Here is a 27,726-nt window from a genome sequence, read left to right on the forward strand (position 1 = left end):
TTTTACACTAAAACAGATATGTTTTGTGTAATCCATATTTTTTTGGAACTTTTATAGTTCCTCTTCAGATCAGCCTTTCATATTATGAGAGTACCTTCCTCTAGCTCTGTACTGCTGGAACAACAGATGCGAATCTAACCGTAGAGATGGAAGGGTGAGCGCAGGGGTCAGTCACCTATGCGTCTGCTTACTATTTTTGGGAGTATTCTTACTCATGTTTTCGGAGTATTTATCTATTTCTAGGGAGAAAAAGTGGCTTGGATGCTGCTAATCTGTAGGAATGCCTGTAGAGATGTCTTGCGTAAGTCACACGTATGGCACACATGGTGGAATTTCAACAGAACCAATGTGTTTTATGTAGCTGTGATTTTTCCAGTTCAGGGCACACACATGTGCTGGGATGCACCGGTGAAGAGCCTCCACTGGCACAGTCACTGGTGGAAGGACCATAAGAGGGATCTGGGCATGTTTCACAGAGCTTGTGGCCTAGGGAAACGCAGGGTCCAGTATTGGATGGGACTGGGCAAGGGGGCTGCATCAAGTTAAATGTGTTTTGTCTTATTTTGTGTCATGCATTTCTTCTAGGCAGCCAGCGAGCGATGTTCAAACAGGCCATGCGGCACTGGGAAAAGCATACATGTGTCACATTCATTGAACGAAGTGATGAAGAGAGCTACATTGTGTTTACATACAGACCTTGCGGGTAAGTACCAGATATCATCGGTCAGAGTAATGATGTGCGTAACCTGGGCCACTGCATTCAAAGCAGTACATGCTCAGGCAAAACCAATACTTGATGGCTGGAACAAGGTTTTGAACAAATCAGAACCAACGGGCACAACTCTGGGCAACCCTTCAGACCATCATTTTCCAGCTTGCCAAGCCATTACATTAGAGGAAATATCATATACAAATCAGGCTTGGTCCCACCACAAAAGGGGCGGTGCAGCCTGACCTGTTAGGTCACAGGTTAGATTCATTCTAAACCTTCCAGCCATCACCTGTTTGTTTTTGCTTTGTCACCCCGAGTTGGACGGGTAGGCCCAGACGTGGGTCACATGCCTGCTGGGTCTAGAGACCCAGAGTACTCCTGAAATATGCCTGGGGATGCTTGTGGTTTTGTATAGAAGCGATGTGACCTTGCAGTTCGGGCTGGTCTGCGCCTTTTGGGGTGGGACCAAGTCTCATTTGCATATGGTCTTTCCCCTTCTGCCATGGCTTGACAGGTGAAGAATGATGGTCTGGAGGGTTGCTCAGAGCAATTGCCAGAGGTTTAAGATTCATGATAAACCTTCCAGCCATCACCTCTTTGTTATAACATGCTTAGGAACATTTGTGTAATGGCACATGTGCAATCGTTTAGTGTTGGTGTTCCCTACATTTGTGCTGCTCTAATTGGGCCTTCATTGAAACGTGTTAAGAAATTCCATTGTTGAAACAAAAGTATTGACACCTTCAATGAGAACTGGCACCTGAACCGGAAGTATTGTTTCCAGAAAGAAAAGAAATGTTAGCACACCTCTTCCTTAGAAAGCCAACAAACCCACGTGTCATTCCCCTTCTCAATTTTCACCATTAAAATAGCGAACCGCAGGTGTGCCAGTCCGCACTGGTGTCACATCATATTAGCTTTTGCTTTGAATGTGTACATGCTTACCCATCCACCGCAGTCTGAGGCTTTTACAAAGTGGCGCAAACATTACTTTACAAAATACATTTTTGTTTGTTGGTGTGGGCAGCTCACTTAATATTCTCTGGATCACAGGAATGACTCTGCAAACATGTTTCGAACCTTGGGGTGGCACCTTTCCCACTCGAATCACAGGACTATTCCTGATTGGCCTGCACATTGTGTAGTACTGATGCATTCGTTGTTAGTGTCATGCATACAAACTTGATCCAATTTTACAATCAAGCGCTATCTCACTGTTCCCCTAAGACTGGCCATTGTCATTTCTTTAACAACTGGTCATTACAGATGATAGCAGTTAATGAGTCCCAGTCTGCACCAATTATTTTGTGTACTTATCATTTATTTGATTTATTCCTGCAGAGGGAATTTTGAGGCAGATTGAATTTAGGACTTACACAGAGAGTAAGACAACATATTGAAACAAATATATAATACAAAATCCTAATGCTATTTTTTAGTATGAATTCACATCATGCTTAGCGAACTAGTAACAGCCCGAGATTTTAATGCCAGGAGTACGGGGAAAAGGAAAATGGGCAGTAAATATTTGATGAAAATGACTTGATGTTTTTAGGAATCTGCCATGGAATTTTTCTGGCGATCTAGTTTAAAAGTGGATTCTTCAAATTTGTTCCTCTAGCAAACTTAGTAGGTCCATTCCGCTAGGATGGAAGGTGGGGCAGATATCATGCCATTGGAGCCCAAAAGCAATGGCTGGCAGCTTTGAATGGGGTGGGATTGAATTGCCCGCTGTTGTAGTGTCTGCAGACCAACCAGGCTCTGGAGACAGTTCACACCGTTACTCTGAAGTGCTATCTGAATGATGAGAGTTGCTCTTAATTTGAGGTGGGCTTGAACATGCATCCATTTTAGTTGTTGTAAAGTACAGTTTTTGTATTTGGGGGGGTTCATAGTCTAGGTGGGCTTTGCTGCTTTATTTTGGGTCGATGGAATCATGGATGTTAACCCTTGTAGTAGCCCCATGCATGGGATGATGTCAGTCTGTTTCTGTCTGGACAGTGCAATTGCTTGGATAAGGAAATCCTTGGCTGTAACATATAATGGCCTGGGCCAGCTTCCATCCAATTGCCCATATCTTAGTGTCTTTGGTATCTAGACTATTTGCTTGCTACTGGGTAATGATTGGTCTAGTTCATCAATTATTGGTCTATTCAGTCATGTGCCATCGAAGCTTCATTGTGAAATTGGTTGGCTTAGCCATCTTGTTACGACTCAGGTTAATGACAATGGAACACAAAGGATACAGATCTGTTATGACTCAGGTTTATGACAATGTAACACTTATCAAAGGATACAGACTGGTAGCCAAAAATGATACACTCGTTGCTGTTCCTGAAGTAACTTATAACCTGAAGTAGAACGACGTCCTGTCAAGATTAAACCTTCCAACTAATGTCACTCTTTGACTATTAATACATCTACAGCCAAAGGGAGCTATTAGTGGAAAGGGTGTGTGCGGAACAAGACTCACCAGGCTGTTGGTAGAAAGGAACTACATTAGAACAGGGCTATAGCCAACAGAGCAGCAAGGGCCTATGTAGGTTACACTAACCTGTTAATCAGCACAGCCACAGGTAAGTCCAAGAGTGTCAGAAGGTAATCCAAGGAAAACAATGACAAGGAAGGAAGTTAGTAGAGGAATCTAACTCGGGCGGAACGAGAGCCACACTAGAGTCGGGTTGGTGCACACAGGATAGCATCCATTATGTTCAGTGCACTATTCTGCATGGAAGGCAGGAAGGAAGGATGGAGAAACTTGTTCCAGGTAGGTTAGCCCTTTTGTAGTAGGTCCACATTGGGATTTCATGAGAATTTACGCACTGAGCTCACGATAAACATCAACAAAAGAAACTCCTTATTAAAACAGGAGTTGTATTCCGCTATAGTAAGAGCAGGTGACAGAAAGTAAGGTAAGGTTGCCAGATGAGGAAACTGCTCCAAACAGAATTGGAGTAGAGGTGGTAGAAGAATCGGAATAGGCCGGCAGGATGACAGAGAGCTCGAGGGTAGCAATTCAGGAAGGATGCCGATCTTGGAATTCAGCAGGCAGCTCCGAGTGACAATCAGAGCGGGGAGTTGCCGAAACGCCGCGAAGGAACACGGAGACAGCAACCACTCCGAGCGGGACTGGAGCGAAGGAGAGGAAGCACATAAAGTTGCCAAAATGCTAATAAGCGCTGAGTCTGCGAGGAATAGCAAACGCCAAGCTCTGGAATGCCGTGGGAATGAACAACGATCAGAAGTGCCGCTGGCTTGAAAATGCCATGTTAAATACGTGTCACATGACATTCACGTTACTCACGTTACCGACCTAAGGAAGAATACGGCACCCATCAAGTTCCTAGAATGATCACGTGATTCGAACTCGTGAATGTACCATTGTAAACAAAGCGAATGCTCCAGTAGAATCAACGTAACACCGCCAGCAAGCGCATTAGAACATGAAGTTTATTTGTTTAATAGCTGCGCTTCCCAAACAACCTCCAATGTGTATAGAATGGTCTGGCAGATCTAAAAGCCGAGTGTACAGGTAATATGGAGCGTTTAGCAGTTAGAGACGTGCCGGGTGTGCATGGGACGACAGGCATGGCACATCTGTCCTTGTTTGCTTTGCATGTTCTGGCCCTTTGAACTCTCTGCAACAGGCCCAGTTAATGGTCCACTTAATGGTTCCAGTTTCCAGAAATGTAAAGGTTTAAATGATATAATTGTTTATATTTTGCAATGTATGCATGTGGTCCTACCCTTTGGTAAGCAAGTTACACTTCCAGATGAGTTCCTAGCTGCCGTTTACAAGCTCATTTGCAGCTTGCTATGGAAAGCGGATGAATGTGCTTGAGACACCCCCAGTGTGTGTGTCCTAAAACATCAATGCAGTCATTGTTTATGTCGATGGCTTCCTGTGCACAGATGGTTATTGCTGTGGATGATGATGAAATACTGTCACTGAAGGAGTGATGTGGTCATTTGCTCTGGCAATTTCCTCTGATTCACACTTCCGTGTCTCCCCCAGTTCTGACTACGTGGGACTGATTTCTTCTTCTTTTTATCCCTTTTGATGAAGGTTTACAAAGAATTAGAGAGCCATAGGAGTGACAGAAGATTTTTATTTTTTAATACCAATATTGTTACAGACTCATGAATCGACAACAGTATTTAACACAAAAATAACTGGACCCCACGGTGGTGAGACAGAAAAAGCTACGAGTCGTTTGATTGAACTGATGCACTTGTAAAAGGTAATTCTGGATTTACTGGAAGCACATGTGCCTATAACTTGGCGGGGAGGAAGTCATTCTCCTGGAGTAGGATACAATGAGATTGGTGATGATAACCATGACAGACTGATGAAGCCAATGTGCAAGTTCGAAATCACAACTATGTGTCTCTTAGTAAGCAGCTGGGGTGCGCTTTAACATTTCAAGTGCGAGGCTACATAGGCTTTATCACTATGCTAAGGAAAAGGTTGTTTTTTTGTAATAATCCTCCCATATCGTCATCCTTCACACATCCTACTGTATCCCATGTGATGCCTACAGTAGATGTAGTCATGCTTTTATATTACGTGTCATCAGAGACTTCATTTTGGTGCCACCGGGAGTTTGATAGGTGGAGATATTTTGCACAGCTGCATAACCACCATGTTGTGAACTATTTGAGGTTGTACATTATACAGCTGAAGAGGTCCGCCAAACATACGCTACCACTCTTCCATAGAGGCATGAGGACACTGTGAACATTTCTCTTAGTCCACTGATGTTGCTGGTTGCTGCAGAAATGCTCAGTTTTTGCTACTTTCTCTTTATTGAATTCAAGGAGGCCCTGACCACTTCTGTTTGGGATTTAGCCTTTGGTTGATTTTAGGGGTTGGTGGGGCCTTTTTAGCCTCAATGATCTGCTGTACTCTTTTTGTTTGAGGTGAAATGCACAGCCTTTTTGTCTCCACATACCTGTTCTTTGTGCCATCCTGCTTTATGCCCATCGTCCTTCCCTTTCAGGTCAGAAATGGTCACATTTGGTTATGTCATTTTGTGGGGTCCGGCCAAGGGCTACCAGTCAGTTCTTTGTGTGTCTCAACTGGATGGAATTAATCCTGGAAAGAGATGCTTTCCAGGATGTTTAGTCATATCTGAAGCTGTGCCATCTCTCGCATGAACATATTACACGTAGGCAATAAATAAATAAAATAGTCACTAGCTTCCCGGCTAGCAGGCTTCTTCCCAAAAAATATAGTTCATTCCATGGAAATATCGAATGCCGCAAAGACTTGATACAGACAACAATAATACATTTTCTTGTAAATGGCGTTTTTTAAAAGGAAACCGCATGAATAGGAGGATGTTTGTAATAAATGGAAATAATAATTAGTAAGGGCTCATCTTTCAATTTGAAAATCGGAGGTCAATTGATGACATGTGCCAAGAAATGTTTGGCTAAATGTTATAGAGAATCCCGATCTAGACAAAGGGCCTCATTCCGAGTATGGCGGTAAGGGATAGCGGCCACCGGTAACGAGACCGGTGGCGGTAATCCCTTACCGCCATACTCCGAGTTCCCTTTGCGCCCTCGCCCTTAACGCCTGCTTTGAGCAGGTGTTAAAGTCGAGGGCGCAAAGGGGCCTCCAAGCCAATAACGGTGACCGTAATGAACGGTCACGTTATTTGCATCTTCCCCATTCCCATTGAGCCCTATGGGGGCTCATTCGGGAATGGGGAAGAGCCTTGGTGAATGGGGAATTACCGCCCCGCCAACCTTGGAATGGGGCGGTGATTCCGCCATCCACCAAGGCGCTGCCGGTCCGGGTACGGCGTCAACCAAGGCGTTAATAGCGCCATTGGTTAGCGCCGTACTCGGAATGAGGCCCAAAATCATGTAGACGTAGCAATCACATATGTGCTGAAAATAGACACATTTGCCACTCAATTATCTAAGACCCTGCATCACACTATATTTCGGATGTCTTCCTTTCCTTTGTTCCTTATGCTGAAGAAACTCATTCCACTGCCTGCACCTTGCAGTGCCACTCTCCAGTAGCAAGGGCATTTGCCCTTTGATAATTTGACACAGAAATGTCACTTCTTCAAACTCGTCTTTCTCTCCCATCTGATCAATGGTTATTCCCTGTATTCTTATGCGCCTACGTATTCTGCTCGTCCGTTTCATAACATTTTGATCTCTGGCACACATGCTCTAGTTAGCTGACCCTCTATCTTTCATATTGTATTTGACCTTGTCCTGAGTTGACCCTCTATCTTTCATATTGTATTTGACCTTGTCCTGAGTTGACCCTCTATCTTTCATATTGTATTTGACCTTGTCCTGAGTTGACCCTCTATCTTTCATATTGTATTTGACTTTGTCCTGAGCTGACCCTCTATCTTTCATATTGTATTTGACCTTGTCCTGAGTTGAATGACCCCACCCGCCCCCATCAATTTTATGCAGGCTTTAATTTCCATCACACTCTTTGCAAATGCTGTTGTGGACCACAGTCAAGGATTCACAACTTGCTGGATATCTTCTCATTCCACAAGGTGATCTCTCTGCCTCACTGGAATCCATACTGCCTGTGCCCACTGGCATTTCAATTCCTTTGCTACCAGGGTTTTCACACTTTGATCCTCTACTTTCTGATCACATTTTCATACTTAAGTCAAGTCTTGAACTGAAATTTCTTTGTCAAACTATTCTCATCAACGTCTGCTTACACAACCCTCTTTTCTTTTGTCCCATACATTTTCTTCTGCTAATGCATTGCGTTTTGTAAATCAGCGAAATAAAAAAAAAACAATATACGTCTGAATAATTTGCATGAACATCAACATAGAGAATGAATAGAACAATCGATCCTATTGGTTATTGACTAGCTTGAAGCCGTGAATATTTATGAAATGATCATGGACACATTGATCAGCAAAACACAATTCCCGCTGTCCCCCGAAGTGATCTGGGGAGAGTATGCTCATGCTGACGAGTTCTCACTAATATTCTTACTTTTAAGTATTTGGAAAGCCTCCACTTTAATTTGACACGCTGCATAAAAGATGTGTCCCAGCAGGATACCCTTGACACTGGGCCAAAAGAGTCTTAACATCTGTACGAAAATCATTTCAGTATTATTTTACACATCACCATTATTCCTGACACACTATTTAAAATAAGAGGATTTTCCTTTCAATAGTGCTTTGCAATTCTCTTTTCTATGGCACTCTCTTCTTTGTTCATGTCAAGGTGCGTGAAGAATTCAGCCGACCTGCATGGCATCATGTTTTTCTGTTGTGTTGCTTAATACTATGTGCATACACAGATTGATGCATGCAGGGATTGAGTTATTAGTTCAGATACCCTTGTAATCAGGACCAACTCATGTATGGTATTATGATATGTTTGTATGCTTTCGTAATGTGTCAATCACCAGCATAGTAGTTTGAGAGCATCTAGGCTTGTCCAAGGAGGGGCTTACTGTGCCCTGTCAGGATGAACCAGACCTTGGGGTTCTGGAGGGAATACAATGAGCGATGATGGGAAGATAATAGAATGGGAAAGATGCACATAGATGCTGCAAACACAGGGAAGGAGGGATGCAGTGGGGAAATCATTGTTTTGTGAGAGCCTGGGTGCATATCAGCCCTGTGGGGGTGAAGCATAGTACTGCAAAGGGGAGGAGGCAGATATACCCTAAACCGTTATGATCATTATTTGACATCAATACCCAAAAGCAAAGAAAATGTGAATCGAATGGTCCACGCCCTGATGTGAAATACATTAATTCATTAGAGGAAATGTTTGATGGAGTTTATAAAAAAACAACAAACACATGAATACTTTGCATGTCATTGCCGTCCACCATGCCAAATGTCAACTAGATTAATAATATTCAGAACTGAGACATAACTGCATTAGACACAAGCTAAGCAGTTGTGGTTCCAGAGCCCAAACCAGATTGTCAACCCGTTAAAATCCCAGTTCACACTGACTTACGTTCAGTGTAAAACAAAATCTGCAGTTTCTAAAGGAAACCCTCTGTGAACGTGTTTTATTTTTGTTGTGATCTCCACTGCACATAGTCCTGTCTTGTGCATTGGAATCGTATGCCAACCCATTCATTTCTTCACAATACAATGACATTATTTATCTATTTGATCGTGTTGTATAAGGCACCATCTCTGAGCATAATTGCTCTGTAGCGCCTACTCTTTTTGTGTTGCAAAAGTAAACAAAGGTACCAGATAATTGATTTTAAATGTGATATTAGATTGACTTTTTCTTCCATTTGCCCTACGCTGGTTAGTGGGCTTGAAAGTATGCATAGGGCTCTATCACTTAGAGTAAACAAACAGTGTATTAGTCACTCTTAACTCTGAAGTATAGTTATTAAAATGGCAGAGTTCCAATTTTGAACCCCTAATCATTTAGCTTTTTCCCTATTATCATTTCTAGTTATTTGACTCATTTATTGTGTTAAGAGGGACTTCTACTGACACTCCCTGTCACTGCATCCCTTTTTGATGTGTTGTCCAATCGTAAGATATTTGTCTTCCAGGATTGCCATTTTTATCGTATGGTCATCCTATGACCTTAAAAGTCTAACGCAGAGTAGGCTGCTGCCAGCTGTAATCTAGTTTTGGCTTCTCGCTGATTGCAGATTGAACTGTGTTTGTTTAATGTTTAACACTTTAATAAAGACTTCATTTTTCAGTACATCTATTAAGACCGAGGGCCTCATCACAGGTTGGCAAAGCGGTAAAAATGTGGCGGTAACGCTATTACCACTGCATTACTGCTCTGCCCAATCCCCAGTTTGGGAGGAAACTAGCAGATTTACCACCAGCTATTAGCTGGAGGTTGATCTTGCCACTTTCTGCTAATTTGCAGTGTATTACCAAGGCGCTATTAGCGCTGGCGGTTATAGCGCCCAACATTCCCCATAGAGTCCTATGAACCTTTACCAAAATGGAGACTTACAGCCTTACCCCAATAGCGCCGGTTCGAGTTGCTGTAACGCTATTTGCATTGGGCAGTATCCCAGCGGATTTACCACCGGGAAACTGCCCAACTTGTGATGAGGCATAGAATTCATTTTTGGAGATGCTGCTGTCCCATTTCATAGGACTTCTAAACTTTCTGCTTTTTACCCTTTAGATTTCTAGGATCTCTGACTTATTTTTGTGGTTAGAGGGACTTCAACTGAAGTCTCTCTTCTACTGCAACGATAGTCCATATGGCTCCCAGGACAGTGGCGCTTTTTAAGACCCCGCATTTTAGCCCTTAGGTAATTACATAGTTTTCCGAAGTAGGGTTATGGCACCTATATTTTAATTTTGTCTTCACTGATAGTGCAGACGATTCTACAGCATTAGTAGGCCAATGTAGCTTTACAATGGCAGTTGGGATACTAATGTATTTTATTAAATCCTGCTCTCAGCCATGTTGTTTTGACACATTCCTTTATTTGAAGAATCCACAAGGCAGGCCTAAAATTGTTGTTCTGCAAACAATGGTTCACTCTAAGCCTCGCCCTGTACTATCTGTAGTGGTTTGAATTGGTTTACAGTGGTCCCTGTCTCTGAAGACCACTACACAAACCTTGTGGATAAACATGTGTGTTTGGAGGATTTTAGTGCCAGCTGATTTTCAGGTTAAAACATTTGTGTGTCTGCCTTTTGTGTGATTGGGGGGCTGGCACAGGTCAGATCTTGAGTGAATGGGTATGTCTGTGGGAGACTCTTGCCATTCCTCGGTCTGTTGTTATGTTATGCTGTGTTATGTTACGTTGATTCCACGCACTGCTACCACCCAAGGGCAGTCTCCAGGTGCTCAGGTGGCTCTGCAAGAAAGAGGACAGGGTTGGTTAGTGAGGGAAGAGTGATAGGATAGGTCCAGAAATAGGAGTAACTGGCATCTATTTTTGTTGGCTTGCGATAGTTGGTTCTGTGTGCTGGCTTATTCTATCCGTACGGGTAAGGCCCAATGCCTTGGTTGTTTCTATGTGACTGCTTGTTATGTAGGAGTGTGTCTGTGTGTTTTATGTGTAAATTGGATAGTATTTCAGGGTGTGCACACTGGTTTGTTGTATCCATGCGGGTATGGTCCAATGACTGGGGTGTGTCTATGTGGCTGTTTTCTGTGTAGGAGTGTGTCTGTGTGTTTTATGTGTAGATTGGATGGTATTTCAGGTTGTGTGCACTGGCTTATTGTATCCGTATGGGTAAGGTGCAGTGTCCAGGTTTGCTGTTGTAAGCTTGTGGTACATGTGTTGGTTGTTAATGTTAATGTTAAAGGACATTTGTACCGCGCACTATCACCACCGGAGTGGTCCCTTGGTGCTCTGGCAGCTCTGAAACGGGAGGGGAGGTTGAGTTAGTGGGAGGAAGCAGGAAAAGTGCACAAGGGCAGTGAGGTGCTGTTGGCGGCCTCAGCCCGGTGGGTCCGTTGGCTGGGCCTGGGGTGTTTGCGGCCGGTAGTCGTCGTGTACTGTTGTGCAAGGCTATGTGTGTTTTTGCTTTGTTGTTGCAGTGTAGTGAAGTTTGTGCGGTTTGTTGTGCTGTAGGTTTTGGTTGTGTTTGGTTTGGCGTTTGCGAGGTGTATGCAGAAAGGGAAATAGTTAGTAGGGGTTGGTTAGAATTGATGCGCTCTGTTTGCGTAGTCTCCCCTGTTGCGGCTCTGTCCTGAACTGGGTCTGACTGGCCGACAGGTTCCTTATTCCTCTGGCCCCCGCCTCTGACATGCTCTCTCATAGCTCCCCTTATCTTCCATTCATCCTCCTGTGGCCATTGCACCTGCCAATGACAACCTCTCAAGTCCGCAGGTCAGCCCGGGAAGTTGTGTGTTGGTGTGCATGTTAGCTAGCCCAGTGGGCATGTATAGTGTTTGTTGGTGTGATGGAAAAAGCAGGAGTGGGGTGGTTACTACATTGTCTGCTCCCTGAGTTCTTCTATGTGGCTAATCATACACAATTGATTGCATGGTTGCCCCTTCCACTTAGTTGGGTTCCTATGCCTTCTGGGTGCCATCTCTGTCATTCATTTGACTCATCATCGGCAGACCACCCTTCTGGTAAGACCAATTCTCCTTCTTTTGGGTTGTCTGCTTTATTATTGGTGCAGGGTGCTTGGGTAAACAGATTTGCACTTACAAAGGTTTTCTGTCATTCCTGGGCCAATTGCTTTGCAACCGGGTCTCTGAGTACTTACCCCAGGGATGCTGTGTTATTATTTAAACGTAACCACTGGGGACCCTGGATCTGTAGTAGTGGGTTTCTGCAGGTCAACTTCTGTTTGTTTTTTTGTTTGTTTTATTTCGTATAAAGCGTGACACGCCCACAGGCCTCAGCACACACACAAAAAAGGACAATACAAACGACACATTAAATAATACAACATTATAAGGCAAGAACAGATGGACTTAGAGTCAAAATCCAGTTCAGGACAAGGGTAAAAACTATCCACGACCTACAATAAGCTTTAGTTCAGATGACGTGTTCATAAACAAATTGCTGTTAGCTAAAAAGCTGGGACGGTTGGTATGATCACAACCAATAATTATACCGTCACTATTAGCTTTAGTACACCATCCATCAAACTTCATCCTCCACAGAGCCTTTAGGTCAGAGCTTCTAACAATCCCTCGTCCAGTTCTTTGCTGCAGCCAGGCCAGTACCTTATTTCTGAGGGTGTCACTAGGTTCAGGCCCTGATGGAGAGGTAACATTGGTGATAATAAGGTTTCTTTGGTCCAAGACCAATTCTCTCAGAGTCTTATCTGCAATATATGGCAACTGTAATTTACTCAGACGTGAGACCTTAAATGGAATGGATTTAGGTTTGCCAGAAGTCCGGAGGTCAGCCCGGGAAGTACTTGGTTCCAGTTCAACATCTGATATTAGAGATCCAACATGAGCTTGCCTTACGGTCACTCACTTTGAATTTCAACAACTCCCGGATATTATCAGAGTTCAGCTCAGTCTGACTAGCTTTCTTCTCAGACCTTAAACTTCATTCAGACAACTCAGCCACTTGAAATATATAACAGCTAAGATTTCAAGGGGCTGCAGTGGCCATTGGGAGACATTATTGGGAGCCTCCATATCCAAAAGTGGATCAGCATGACATGAATTGTCCACCATAACAGGGCACACTAGCGCAACTTTGTCCGCTAGTTCCACCCACAAGCCGGAATCATAAACATGTCTACACTGGAGAAGAACAGCAATAATAGCATCCCTTACTTGCTGCCATTGAGTAGAACTGAGCAGTCCCATCTCACTGGATTGCTCACTCTTTGGCCCTAATATATCTTGAGGCAATATTGCAGCTGTATCCCCCTTATCCATGCCAGGCTGTGGGTACATGGGCCCCAAAGAAGCTAAACTTTTAATGCCAGATGCTCGACCCCTACGATCGTCATCCCGAGAATGGTCAGGATTTCAATGTTTAACAGGGTCTTCAGTTATTACATCTCCATATTCGTCCTCAGATGTACTTATGTTTAGATCTTGGAGACCTCTCATCCTACGAGCACTGGCAGCCACCACTTCCGATAATTGATTAGTCAGAGGCGTTCTTCTGCAGTTCGCCATTCACTTAGATTGGCTCAAATCCTGCTTTGCTTCCTTTCTTCCTGGGGCTTCTGCGCCTCGAACTGGTACTGAAACTCTTTGAGATGTTCTCCTCTTGCATTGCATGGCGTTGGTTTCTGCCTTTTCTATAACTATGGCGGAAAGGGAACTTTAACCAACTGTGCAAACTCCAATACATTGATTTCAGAAGCTGCTGATCATTACATTGACATTTTTCCTGAGTTCTCCTTGGATCTCTGAAGTTTGCTGCAAGAGATTGTAATTTCAGCCAATATATTTTTAATCTCTGCTTTACGCTCATGCCTATGGGAATGTGTTGGTACTGTCATAATAGATGGTTATTTTGTATCACTGCAATTCTAGGTGCTTATAGAGATTTTAAGGGTTTGGTATTGTAAAGCGCATTTTTCTCCTCTAACATTTGGTAGACCTCCTGGAATTGTTGGCTAAGTGTTCACTCCCTTCCCTCACTATACATATTATATGTTACGCATGATGTACTTATGTATCTTTCTTTCTTCTATCGACTGAGTTGAGGAGAATTGTTGTGGCTCTTCATAAGTGGCATTTCTGGTACTGCACATTACTTTTTAAATGGGTTTCCCTGCTGTTGCCTAGGTTTCCCTTTTTCTCCCCATCCTTTAACCTTATATGTATTATGCCTACCACTAGCTAGTGGGCATACAAGTTTAGCTTAGGAATGGATCTGTCTACGACCTTTTAATTATTTTGTGCATGCATCATGTTTATCCCAATGTACGTAGTTGACCTTATTTGACATAGATATTCTATGTGTGATTGTACAGTAAAGTGCATATTTTTCAGTATACTTGTGTGGTTTGTACTTTAGTGGTAACTATTGAGAATAACTGTACTTTGCTACAAGTTTATCTCCTCCCTTGTGTCAACACTGACTGCTTTGCTATACATACAACTTTAGAGAGTTTGATTTTTCTTTTGCAACCCACGGCATCATTTGATCATTACTGATGTGATCGCTAACAATGTATATATGTTCTTAGGCAATATGAGTTGTGATATTCTGTTTGTTTTGTTTGTTTGTTTATTTATTTGTATAGCACTCCGGACCCAGGGGTATATGGGTGCTGAAGCATCTAGTTACAGGCATAGGTGAATACAATGGAACATTTGTGCAACATATATACAAATTACAAGAATACAGTTAATGCAAATAGCAAACAGACAGTGTGAAAGGTTGTTAAGCATATAGTCGTGTTGGTTATTTGTTTAGTAGCCAGGTGATGGCCTTGGTTCTGAAAGGTTGAAAGGTGGGGATGGATTTGATGTCCAGTGGAATAGTGTTCCAGAGTTGGGTGGCTAGAACCGGGAAGCTAGTTCCGCCAGCTCTTTTAAGGGTGTATTTGGGCACCATCAGTTGTAGTGAGTTGGAGGATCTAGTGATTCTAGTAGCCTGTTTCAAGGTGAATTTATTGGTTAGATAGGGCGGGGCTTGGTGATTGAGTGCTTTGTAGGTGAGGCAAATGGTTTTTAGATCAATTTTTTGTTGGATGGAGAGCCATTTACATGATATTCTAGTGGCCGAGATATGTTCTCTCCTAGGAATATTGAGAGCAGCTCGGAGTGCATCGTTTTGGAGAACCTGCAGTTTATTGATTACAGATTTATTTGCGCCTAAATATAGGCTGTTACAGTAGTCCAGTTTAGACTGTATGAGTGCTCTGGCTAATGTGAGGCAGTTGTTGGTGGATAGCAAGGGTCTACAAGCCCTAATCAGCTTACCTGTGTAGGCAGTGACTGAGGCGGTCATATTGATTTGTTTGGAGAGGTTAGTGTTCGTGTCTAGATAGAAACCAAGGGTTTTTTCACTTTTTGCGATGGGAATGGTGTTTCCATCAATGATGAAGCTGGTATAACTAGGGCTAAGTTTCAGGATGGTATTAGGTGAGCCGACAAGGAGCAGTTCAGTCTTGTCATCATTCAGGCAGAGGCCATGTGTGGCCATCCATGCCTGAATGATGGAGAAGACTTCATTGATCCGGTTGGCGTCCGAGTTGTAGTTACCGGATAGAGTTAGGAGTATTTGGGTGTCATCTGCATAGTTGGTGTAGGTGACACCCAGATGGTCCAGCTTGTGGAATAGAGGCTTTGTATATATATTATACAAAGTGGGCGAGACACAAGAGCCTTGTGGGACACCAAAGGTAATGGGAATTGGGTTGGCCGCTGCTAAGGGTGAGAAGACGCGCATGGTCCTGTTATCGAGGAAGGATTGGATCCATGTGACCGCAGAGTGGGAGAAGTGTGCTGCCGATGACAAGTGGTTGCACAGGATTTTATGGTCAACCAAGTCAAATGCAGCGGAGAGGTCTAGGAGAAGAAGGATGGCAGCCCTACCTTTATCTTTGAGTTCGTCGATCTGGCTATTGAGATCAACAAGGGCTGTTTCCGTTCCATGTTGAGGACGAAAGCCAGACTGACGAATTCCCAGTAATTGGTTTGTCTCAAGGTAGTCCTGAATATGTACATAGGCCACTCTATCAAGAATTTTTAGTAAGAACGGTACGGTGGTGATAGGTCTATAATTGGGAGGTATAGATGGGTCGAGAGTTTTATTTTTTTAACAATGGTAGAACCCATGATTGTTTCAGATTGTTTGGGGCTGCGTTGCTGGTAAATGACAGGTCTATTAGTTTGGTAATGAAAGGGGATAGATCCATGGCTGCATCTTTTATGATCAGAGCGGGGCAGCTGTCCCCCTTACAGTTCAAAGGTTTCAAGGAGGCTATGATTTTTTGTACTTCTGGTATGGTTACCTTTTTGAAAGTGAAGCCTGAGCTGATGGCAGTAGGCGAGGGTAAGGTAGGGCTAGAAGTAGAGCCATGGGTGAGTTGTTGTCCTTTGTTTCAATTTTAGTTTGGAGCCCTGTAATTTTGTTGGCAAGGGCATTCTGGATCCCTGTGCACCAGAGTTTATCCTTAGTACAGGTATCTGTGGGAGGATTAGGGTTTTCTAATTCCTTTAGGATGTTAAAAAGCTCTCTCGTGCTAGAGCCTGCCTGAGAAATCCTGGAATTAAGAGATTCTTTTTTAGCACGTGTGATCTTATTTTTGTAGAGAGTGGTAATATTGGTAAGATAAGTTCTATTTACTACTGAAGGAACTGTTTTCCATAGTGTTTCAAGTTTACTTTTTTGTTGTCGGAGTAGTTTGAGCTCAGGGGTGTACCAAGTGTTCAGGTGAGCTTTCGGTTTCCCTTTGCACATTTTTAGTGGGGCAATGATATCGATAGCTTTAGACATGGAATCGTTATAGGAATTGACCAACAGGTTCAAGTCAGCTGCAGCTGGTAGTGCATTCAGAATAGGGGCCACCAAGGGTATTAAGGCTTCAGCTGTGATGTTGCTCTTGTTCCTGGTTGGGCAGGCCGGTGCAATAAAAGGCTTTTTGGGCACTAAGTTGCTGATATTAATATCTAATGAGAGGAAGTGGTGATCCGTCCAGACGAGAGGTAGGGGGTCCTTAAGGATAATGTTGCAGTTAAGAGCAGCTACCCAGTCGAGAGTCCTACCTTTCGAGTGGGTGGGTTGGGAACAGAGTTGTAGGAGGCTGTGCTCAGCTAGTGCAGTAGCCAGGGCAGTGGCTGAGGTGTCATGAGGGTCATTAAACCCAAGAATGAAATCCCCAAGTATAATCATTTGCACTGAGGGTTTAGAGCTTTCGGCTACTAGTGAAGAGATATCTTCCTCAAATGAGCCAGGTGGACCCGGGGGTCTAGATATTAGATGCATCGATGGGGTGATGTCTTGGGCAGGCAGGTCTCGCTAGACCATTTTTATGGGCTATGTAACTGTTACCACTGCAAGGTACATTGTTTTGTATGACACAGAAGGGGAACATGATAAAGGTGAGCCAAAGTTGCATGGTGGTGGCACTGAGGCAAAGTGCAAGGATTGGCAATATGACATCAGTTACCTGATGGTAGGGTATGAGACATCAGTGGCACAGGGGGTAGGCCAGTGCCTAATAGCAGCAGTGTCAGAGGGTTGGGTTGGTATCGAGTTGTAGCCAAGTGGCAAGCAGGCTCAGGGATGGATGGCAGATCGGGCAAAGGTACATATGTCTGGACCACAATATCCACAATAGTCCGCAATATCTAGGCTAGGCACATATCAGGCAGGGCGCAATATCAAGACTAGGCACATAACAGGCAGGGCGCAATATCTGGACTAGGCACATATCAGGCAGGGCGCAATATCTGGACTAGGCACATATCAGGCAGGGCGCAATATCTAGACTAGGCACATATCAGGCAGGGCGCAGTATCTAGACCAGGTACATAGGCAGAGTGCAATATCTAGACTAGGCATATATCAGGCAAGGCATAATATCTAGACCAGGCATATATCAGGCAAGGCATAATATCTAGACCAGGTACGTAGCAGGCAAAGGAGCTAGCACAGAAGCCGGTAGGGGCAGCAGTACTATGTTTGTGAAAGAGGCATGGTTTGCAGTTGCAAAGTCAAGTGGAGGCAGTGAGGACAGTGCAATGACAGGGTGTTTGAGGCATGCCTCTGTTGGGTGCGGAGACCGCAGTGCTTACTCACTCTTAAACTCAGGCTGCAAGGGGCGAGGCGCATTTGGCGATATGCAGTGCGCATGGAACATTTACATATGGGTCGGAAGGGTGCGCAAAGCATACGTCTGGACAGAGGTGTGCCGTAAATGGGACGTTAGAGGGTGATACCTAGGTCATGGCGGTGGGACAACATTGGTGGCAATGCATAGTTCCGACATTCGAGTACATTCTAGTACTGTGAGACCTCACATTTCATAAAGGTTTATGTTTCAGAAATACGCTCCCTGGAGTTGACAGGTGTTATGAAATGAGGAAAAGGTCTTGATCTTAGACTAGCCCAGGGGTCTGCAACCTTTTGCTCTACATAGGTTTTGGACTACACATCCCATTACCCCTAGCCAGCACAGTTAATGGTAGAGGCTCATGGGAGTTGAAGTCAAAAACATCTGCAGAGCTAAAGGTTGAAGACCCATGGATTAGCCAATACTGTCAAGGCATCATCCTTTCAGTTGGAGCCAAATAGAACAACACAGCATAATCATTAATATATTAGTTTTTGCAATTAAATTCCGTGTGTGGACTAATGTGGGAGACCCCGAGATCAGAGGTGTGATGGGCCAAGAGTTTATTTTACTAACATCAGAGTTCAAGGAGATAAAGTTGAGAAATAAAATATATCCCATAGATAACTGATTTTGGGTTGACACGTCCAAAAGATTAAAGAGCAGAGCTCTCAATTTTGATTATTCAAAATGAATTCCTGCTCTTGAATACCATTAGAAATGCTACCTGGTATTGGGAACCAAAGTTTCATCCTTCTTTGAATGCAAACAAGGCATGTGTGTTCCTTCCTTCGTGTAGTGCTCAGTTAGTATCAATCCAAATCCTTTTCTGCAGACCTGAGGATTGTTGGAAATGTTTTTGCACACACTATTCTGCCGGGCCTCTCCAGACATTTTATGTAGCTCATGCTGCCTATTTCTGGACGTTGCGCCAATCACGTAAGTTACTCAGATGTCTGCTGCCGTAGTCGTGAGCTCTTAAGTCTTTATAATCTTGTGCTTAAAGGTTGAAGTCAGGACTAATGCAACTGAGTTTAGTGTTCTGTGCAATGATCGACCGCACTTTGTCTTTTGTACATTGGTTTCAGCATGTTTTGTTTGCCCGAATAATCTAAATTTTGTTGGCACTCATTTAATTCTATGTATTTTTTTCTTGTCGTACCTGGAATCTCTAGCATATGACATTCTGTCGATGAAATGTTTACCTTGCATTGCTTTCTTCTGGGCGCTATAAATCTTAGCTGGATAGGAAAGTTATGTTTCACCTTTCCTCCATTGGCTTTAATGGAGTCCCATAGCATATCTGCTGTTTGTCACTCGCAAACCTTCTCTCATTTTGTTTGTAGGTCCCACCCATTGCTGCAAATGTGTCTCCATATATTTTGAATCTTCATTTTTACATTATAACATAATCCACATTCGGTGGAGTGCTGCAGGGGCACTTTGGTTATCTAGGTGGAAGGCCACATGTTGGGGTAGAGTTTCATTTTTATGCACTCCACGCGTGAGTCTCTCAGCACCTTTTGCTAGACTAATGCATTTTTGGTCTGTTCCCCTAAGTGAGTGGGACCCTTTTTCCACACTCACTCATTCGTTTAGCCTATCTTTTGAGGTACTTTCTATTTCTTTTCATTTCTTGTTCTTGGAGAAATGCCTTCCTTCAAGTTTCTGTCATTGACTTGCTACAGACAGAACCGTCTGTGCAGTCTCTTGGACGTCCTTTGGGCGTCCCTTTTTATTTTCTGTTATTTTCCTTGTAATAACTCAGGTTCCCAAGAGCAGGGGAATATTTGAAATCTGTCGTATTTTTCATATTTTGAGATCAGCACACTTCACCTTATGTGGAGTGCTGAGGGGATTACACTATAACCCCTCACTGCTCCAGTAATGTTCTGGTTACAGTTAAGTTATGTTATGTTACTTTGCATTTATATAGCGCCTTATGTAGCATTGGTATTATCTCAAAGCGCTGGTAGGTTGAACGTCCTCGGGAACCGTAGTTCAAGACAGTTGAGATAGAGTCGTAAGGTGCGTGGGTGCACCGGATATGTGTGCAGCTGGTGAGGCACTTGCATGATAGCTGCTTCTTAGCGGTAGGTTGGGTGTTTGGGAGGTCAGGAATATGTGTTCATTCTGGAGGGTTGACACCCAGACTGATTTCTGGCTGCGTTAGGCCTGAGGAGACGCTTAGGCTAGCGGTGTGTGCTCAGCTAGCTGTGTTTAATTAGGATATTGAGGAGTAAGAGGCAGGTGTTAGTATCAGAACAGCTATACCGAATGTGTCATAGTATCGCTGTGTTCTAGTTGAGTGGTGGTGTATAGAAGAGAGTAAGCGTGGTAGTGTGATATGGTGGTTTTCAGTAAGGCCGTTACATCCACTCCGTCCGTTCCATCCACTCCATCCCTTCCGTCCATTCCGTGTACTCCATCCGTTCCATGTACTCCATCCGTTCTATCTACTCTATCCATTCCATCCACTCTATCAAATCTATTCACTCCATCCGTTCCATCCACTCCATCCACTTCATCCATTCCATCCACTCTATCCGATCCATCACCGCATCTGATCCACCCACTCCATCCGTTCCATCCACTCGATCCGTTCCATCCACTCCATCCATTCCATCCACTCCATCTGTTCATTCTACTCCATCTGTTCCATCCACTCCATCCGTTCCATCCATTCCATCTGTTCCATCCACTCCATCTGTTCCATCTAATCCATTTGTTTCATCTGCTCTATTTATTCCATCTGTTCTATCAGTTCCATCCACTCCATCTGTTCTATCCACTTCACCTGATCTATCTACCACATCTGTTCCATCCACTCCAATTCGCTCCCTTCGTTCCATCTGCTCCATCCGTTCTATCCATTCCAACTTTTTGTTCAACTCGCTCTGTTCCGTCCACCCCTTCTGTTCCGTCCACTCCTTCTGTTCCATCTACTCCTTCTGTTCCATCCACTCCCTCTGTTCCATCCACTCCCTCTGTTCCATCCATTCCTTCAGTTCCATTCACTCCTTCAGTTCCATCCACTCCATCTGTTCCATCGACTCCATCTGTTCCATTCTACCTGTTTCGTCCAATCTACCTGTTCCACCCATTTCATCTGTTCCATCTACTCCATCAGATCGATCCACTCCATCTGTTCCCTCCGCCTCATTTGTTTCATCAACTCCAACTGTACTGTCTACTGTATCCGTTATATACATTGTATCCATTCTATTCATTTGATTTGTTTGTTCCATCCCCTCCATCTCTTTCCATGCACTTCATCCCTTCCATCCACTACATCCCTTCTATCCACTTCATCCCTTCCATCCACTTCATCCCTTCTGTCCGCTTTGTCCTTTCCATCCGCTTCATCCCTTCCGTCCGTTTCGTCTCTTCCGTTTGTTTCATCCGTTCTGTCCGCTTCATCCATTCCATCCGTTCCATCCGCTTCATCCGTTCCATCTGCTTCATTCGTTCCATCCACTTTGTCTGTTCCATTCACTTTGTCCGTTCCATTCACTTCGTCCGTTCCATCCACTTCGTCCTTTCCATCCACTTCATCCATTCCATCCACTTTATCAGTTCCATCCACTTCATCCGTTCCACTTCATCCGTTCGACCCGCTTCATCCGTTCCATCCACTTCATCCGTTTCATCCACTTCATCCGTTTCATTCACTTCATCCATTTCATTCACTTCATTCCATTTCATCCACTCTATCATTTCCATCTGCTCCATCCATTCCATCCACTCCATCCGTGCCATCCCCTCCATCCGTTCCATCCACTTCATCCGTTCCAGCCACTTCACCCATTCCAGCCACTTCACCCCTTCCATCCAACTTCGTCCCTTCCATCCGCTTCATCCGTTACACCTACTGCATCCGATTCATCCGCTTCATCCGTGTCATCCACTGCATCCATTTCATCCATTTCATCCCCTGCATCTGTTTCACCCATTGCATCCGTTATATTTGTTTCATCCATTTCATTTCTTTCATCCACTTCATTCCATTCTGTTTAATTTATCCATTTTAATCTACACTGGCAATTTTAGTTTTCCATTTTTCACAATCGGGTCTTGATGCTTTTTTGATTCAGCTACCTTGGGTTACTGTCTATTGTTGCTGTTTAAACTGTTTGTGTTAAGAGTCGATTTTTAGGGCAAGAGCCACATTTTCAGTAATTTGCAGAAAGACATGAGGTCTTCGGGGAGTTGGATGTGGGGTGGAAGTGAGTTCCATAGAGTGGGGGGCAGGGCTGAGAATGATGATCCATCTAGCCTAACTGAACTGGTTTTTGGTATCACTAGGAGGCGGGCAGAGCTTGATCTTGAGTGCATGGTGGATGGTAGGGTCTAAGTTTGTCCTGTAGATATTGAGGTCCAGTTTTATGCATTGCTCGGTGAGAGATGCATAAGGTTTTGAAGGTCACCCTTCAGCCAACCGGGAGCCAGTGCAGAGTTTTGAGAGCTGGGGAGGTGTGATCCCTTGGGCGAAGAGCTAGTAGCAGTTTGACTGCTGCATTTTGTGCTCTTTGTATTTTAGACAGGTGGTACGCATGAACTCCGAGGTAGAGGGAGTTAGCATAGACTAGTTTTGACATTACAGTTGATTGGACCGCAGTGAGTCTGTTGGGAAAGGAGAGGTAAGGAAAAATGTGCTTAGGAATTTTGAGGTGCTAGTGGCAGGATTTAGAGACATTGTTGAGTTGGTGCGAGAGGGTTAGGTCAGAGTCGAGAGTGCATCCAAGGTTTTTTACTGAGGTTGAGGTTGTCGGGGAATTGCCCATGGCAGGTGGCCAGGGTAGAGGGTGAGGAAGAAGTTTGGTGTTGCCACACACCATGATTTCGGTTTTGGAGGGGTTTAAAAGGAGATGGTTTGTGGTCATCCAGTAGTCAATGTCAAGGAGGCAGGCAGCAAGGTCGTGTTGGCAGCTGGGATTTGAGTTAAGGAGTTTTAGGATTAGTTGGGTGTCGTCGGCGTAGTTGTAGCACAGGATATTGTGCGAGCGGATTATTCGTGGGAGGGTGGACATGTAGAGGTTGAATAGGAGGGTTGATATGCACGCTCCCTGTGGAACTCCAGTGTTGACTGGTCGATCGGCAGAAGTAAAGGAGGCGAGGAGGGTTATTTGTTTCCTATTATTAAGAAAGGATGCTATCCACTTGAGAGCGTTTCCACGGATTCCTAGGGAGTGGAGGTGGTCGAGGAGGATAGAGTCGTTGATTGTGTCAAAGGCAGCAGATAGGTCAAGAAGGATTAGTGCAGCACATCCCGCACAGTCTGCAGTGTTTTTAAGGTCATCCCAGACTGAGGTCAGGGTGGTTTTGGTTCCGTGTCGAGGTCTGAAACCTGATTGAGCTGGGTCTAGGAGATTGTTGGCTTCGACAAAGGCATTTAGTCAATGAGTTTAGCAAGGAACCTGGTGTTTGAGATAGGGCGATAGTTTTTGGGGTCGAGAGGGTCGATGCCCATTTTTTTTAGGAGGGGTTTGACATGAGCAGTTTTGAACGCATCAGGAAAAATTCCCGAGGAGAGGCACTCGTTTATTATGGTTCTCGCGTATTCTCCTGCGTATTCTCCTGCGCAGGTAGATGCAACTATTTCTTTGAGGGTTGAAGCTGGGCAGGAGTCTAGCGGGGAGCCAGATGGTTTCCGGGCAGAGAGAAGTTTAGTAAATTAGTCAGTTGATATTGGTGTGAACGAGTCGAAAGTTGGTTGGGTTGTAATTGCAGGTGGAGGATTGGCAGGTGGGGTGGGTGGATTGTGCGTTGGGTGCAGGAGGGCCAGTTTGTTGATTAGGGAGTTTGTTCTTTCAAGAGCATTGGTGTAGAAGTGGAGAGAGATTGAGTCGCAGAGTGATTGAGAAGGGGTTGTTTGGGTGGTGGTACATGATGGTTTGGTGAATTCAAAGATGATTTTGGGGAGTTGTTTGATGGGGTTTCCACTGTTGAGGATTCAGGAGTTGTAATGGGATTTTTTGTCTTTCCGGATTTCGGCTTTGTAGTGGCGATGGTGCAGGGCTAAGGTGGATCTGCTCAGGGTGGTTTTATCTTTCCACCATTTGCATTCGAGGGATTTGTATAGTTGTTTTGCAGTCTTGAGTTCAGGTGTAAACCATCTTGGAAAAGGGCCATGGCGACTGGATGATTGTCAGGTGGGCGTGAGCAGGATTAATGAGGTATTGAGCCATCGTCAAAGGCGTCAGGGGTTAAGGGTACATTGCATGTGGAGGTAGGGGGGGAGACTGAAAGTGTGCATACGCTAGGTCCAGAAGGATTTTTAGTTTCTTCCAGCATTTGCGTAGATTTGGAGGTTCTGGTTCGGGTACGGGGGCGGGTGAGCGAATGCTGAAAGGGACAATGAAATGGTCGGACCAGATGATTGGGGTGGGGGGGGTTTAGATGTATCTAGTCGTGGGAGCTGAAGATGGCATCAAGGGTGTGTCCTTTGCAGTGAGTTGGCCCGTTTATGTGGGTACGGAGGTTAATCGCGTCTAGGCAGTCGACCAGAGAGTGGGTCATAGGGTTGGTCCAGATGTCGAGCCAGATATTGACATCTCCTAGTAGAGTGAGGGTGGGATGGTTTAATTGGATGGTGGCTATCGAATCACAGAGGCTGTTTGAGAATTGTCTGTCGTAGCCAGGAGGTCTGTAGATGATTACGAAGCTGTGGGAGAACGTTGGGGGGAGGGATAGTTTGACGAGAAGCGATTTGCAGGAAGGGATGGTTGGCTGGTTGTCCGTGATTGAGGCGGAGAAGTGTGACTTGAAGGCGATTGCTACTCCTCCTCCTCTAGAGGGTCGGTTAAGTGGGATGAGGGAGTAGTCTGGGGGGAAGGCTTCATTGGCGATAGGGGCAAAGTCGTCGGAGAACCAGGTTTTAGTGATAAAGATTAGGTCTGGTTTGTCTGAGGTAAGTAGGTCAAAGATGCTGTGTCTGTTTCTAGCTACAGATCGGGCATTAAAAAGGATGGATCTTATTTCAGTACAGGAGGATGCTGTGGAGGTTGCAGAGGTGGAGGTTGGGAGGGGCGGGGGGGTGACTCGGAGGGATTTCGGGGGCGGGGGGAGGGTAGGGGGTGGAGACTGGGGGGTGAGAGAGAGAGGATGGTCAATGGTCGATGGGAAGAGTAGGCAGGCGGTTGAGGTGGGGGTTATGGGGGTGGGGTTGGACGGGTGTGTGAGGTTGGTTGGAATTGGGTCAAGCGATTCGAAGGTGGACTTCTGGTTGTGTTTGGTGAGAAGTCAAGGGAGAGGGATTTAAGGCAGGGTGAGGTGGGGTGGAGGGTGGTGGCGATCGGGAATGGGAGATTGAGGTGGTGGGTCGAGGCAGGAGTGGCGAGGAGTAATGAGAGGTTGAGGGAGACCAGGTACATTTTCTTTTCAGGGTTTTTGTTACAGTTGAAGTGTGAGAGAGGGTAGGGGGGTCGGAGGGTGAAAGGAATGTGGCTACTTTTCTTGCCAGGGCAAGACGTGCTGTTTTTAAAGAGGGGAAAGAGTGGGGTCGGGGGAGGATGTTTAGGGGAGTTGATGAGAGGAAGTGGTAGGGGTTGGTGGCGGGGCTGGGTGTGCCTGGGAGGCTGGCGGGCTGTTGGTTGGAGGAGCTGGGGGTGCGGGCTTGATGATAGTGGGTGGGTGGAGGGGTTGGGAGGAGCAGGGGTCTTAGGATTGGTCGGCTCGCCATCAGGCTCCTCTGGCTTGGTGTTTGGATAGCGGTTGGGCTGGGGGCATGGTGAACAGCAAGTGGGCTGAGAATGTGGTGGTGGGTTGGCTGGTATGGGATGGGTTGGTTTGACAAGCTTGAGAAGTGACAAGCTAATCTGAATGTTTGGTAGCAGTGGTTCAAGACTACCTACTTTTGTGCTATTTTTACTCCCATGCTGTACTTACAGCCGCTTATGTGCACAAAAGGGACACCATTGACCTACAATCGTGACTCTTGGATTTTTGTCTGATTCTCATGAGTGAGTGGGACCCTTTTCCTACACTCACTCATTCTTGTACTCTGATCTTGGGAACCTTTTTTAACCACTTTTTATTTTGTTTGCCATTTCTTGTTTGCTTGTCCCATGTTGGTCCTTCTTTTGCTGTGCTGGGTGTGGGACATCCCAGTTTGACTTTTGTCTTTGTCTGGAATTCTTTGTGTACCCTCCAAGGCCCCAGTGTGTCTGTGATAACAGGAAACAGGGGAGGACTCTGAAACTCTGCTGTTCTTTGTATTCTGGAATGCCTGCCTGGAACCAGTTCCAACTGGGTTGCTGTTTGAATGGTGTATGGGTGTTAATGGGCTGGGTTCCTGCATAAGAAGCATGGATCCTGAGGCTGAAGACAAGTTGAACCCTGGAACAGAAGAATCAACAAGGAGGGATGTCCACAGCCACTTCCAGACGACCAGAGATACCTTCTGGGTAATCATTGCTGGTCAACTCCTTCTAAGTGTCAGGAGTACTATGAAGAGGATGACTCTCCCCTTCAGACTGTTGGGACCAATCAGTCTTGATAAGACCTGCATTTTGAGCCATCTCACGCTGAGCTGTGACCTTCACGGGCTACAGACCGCCAATACCTTGAGACCTGTGGCCGCTGCACAGCTGCATTCTGAGCCATCGTATGCTGAGCTGTGACCTTCACGGGCTACAGGCCGCCAGTACCTTGAGACCTGTGGCCACTGAGCAGTACATCATCTTCTGAGGATATATTTTCCCAAAACTTTGTTGGGCTCCTTCTGGATCTCCAAAGACATGATTCCACTACTTGAAGTCACCAGAGTGCTGGACTGAGAAAGCAACACAAATCAACTGGGCTGTAATCGTTCTTCACTGGTGCTTCTCAAAAAATGCCAAATTCACAGAACCCTGAAGAATCCAATGCAAAAAGCCTCTTTACTCGACTGCTGCTGGGAGATCCAATCCACTGTCCCTTCTTTCATCTATGTGACAAAGATTCTGCTCACTTGGTCTGCTGCTGCTGCATCGTGGGGGCATTATGCTGCAACCTATTCTTCACTTCTAAGGTACTGTGAGACTCCTGGTAGTACATATCTAGAGTTGCTTGCTACTCCTGTGTTGTTTTAGTGCTGATTTGTGTGTTTGGGAGTTCCCCCATACACGTTCACCCAGGCCTAAATTCTGTGGGCCTACAAGGGAGGCTTATCCGAAGTCCTTGAAAAGGTTCCCAACAATAAAGTGTTACTTACTTGCTACAGAAGACTTACCTGTTTTGCCCTCCATTATGTCTCTGAGACACTCATAACTAGATTGGGATGGACTTCTAAAGTGTAAGGCCTCTGTGAAATAATTACAAAAAATGTCCTACTTAATGTTGGTTTTGTTTCATCCATTTGTACCTGAAATAGATATTCTTAAAGTTAATGTAAACACTTTGCTTACCCTTGAATTACACACTGCCGTTCTAAAAGTATTGCAAAGTGGTCTACTTACTGTGAATAATGCATTGTTTTATATTGTGTGTTATAGTATTTACATGTTCTGAAGAATTACTTACCTTATTGTATATATGAAATACACCATTATTTGTAAATAGCTTCAGTGTGTCAGTGTTTCTTTGGGCCTATGAGTAAGTTCTTTGTAATGCCTACAACCCTTTCACCCTCCTAAAATATGCCTGGATGCTCTGCCATTAGTACCAACAAAACGTGTATGTTTCATGCCAAGAGTTGGTGCCTTGTATCCCAAGAGTGAGAGTTAGCAAGTCCTCCCTTCGGTGGACGTTTATAAAACTCCCTTACACCACTGATAGAATTATACCACTTGTCAGCTGTCTGGCTACTCTGGTTTCAATGTCCAGGCACCTTTTGTG

General features: G+C 44.7%; 1 protein-coding gene across 1 annotated transcript in view; it reads left to right on the forward strand.

Moving 5' to 3' along the window:
* The window catches only part of TLL1 (tolloid like 1), a 455,972-nt gene that overhangs the window by 163,840 nt on the left and 264,406 nt on the right, over window positions 1-27,726 (forward strand). The window contains exon 5 of the mRNA XM_069631384.1: window positions 586-703. Within this exon, the coding sequence (XP_069487485.1) occupies window positions 586-703 (118 nt within the window). The remainder of the gene's footprint in view (window positions 1-585; window positions 704-27,726) is intronic.

This window comes from Ambystoma mexicanum, chromosome 6q (assembly GCF_040938575.1).
Source record: "Ambystoma mexicanum isolate Mex_15411 chromosome 6q, UKY_AmexF1_1, whole genome shotgun sequence".
NCBI classification, from domain to species: Eukaryota; Metazoa; Chordata; class Amphibia; order Caudata; family Ambystomatidae; genus Ambystoma; species Ambystoma mexicanum.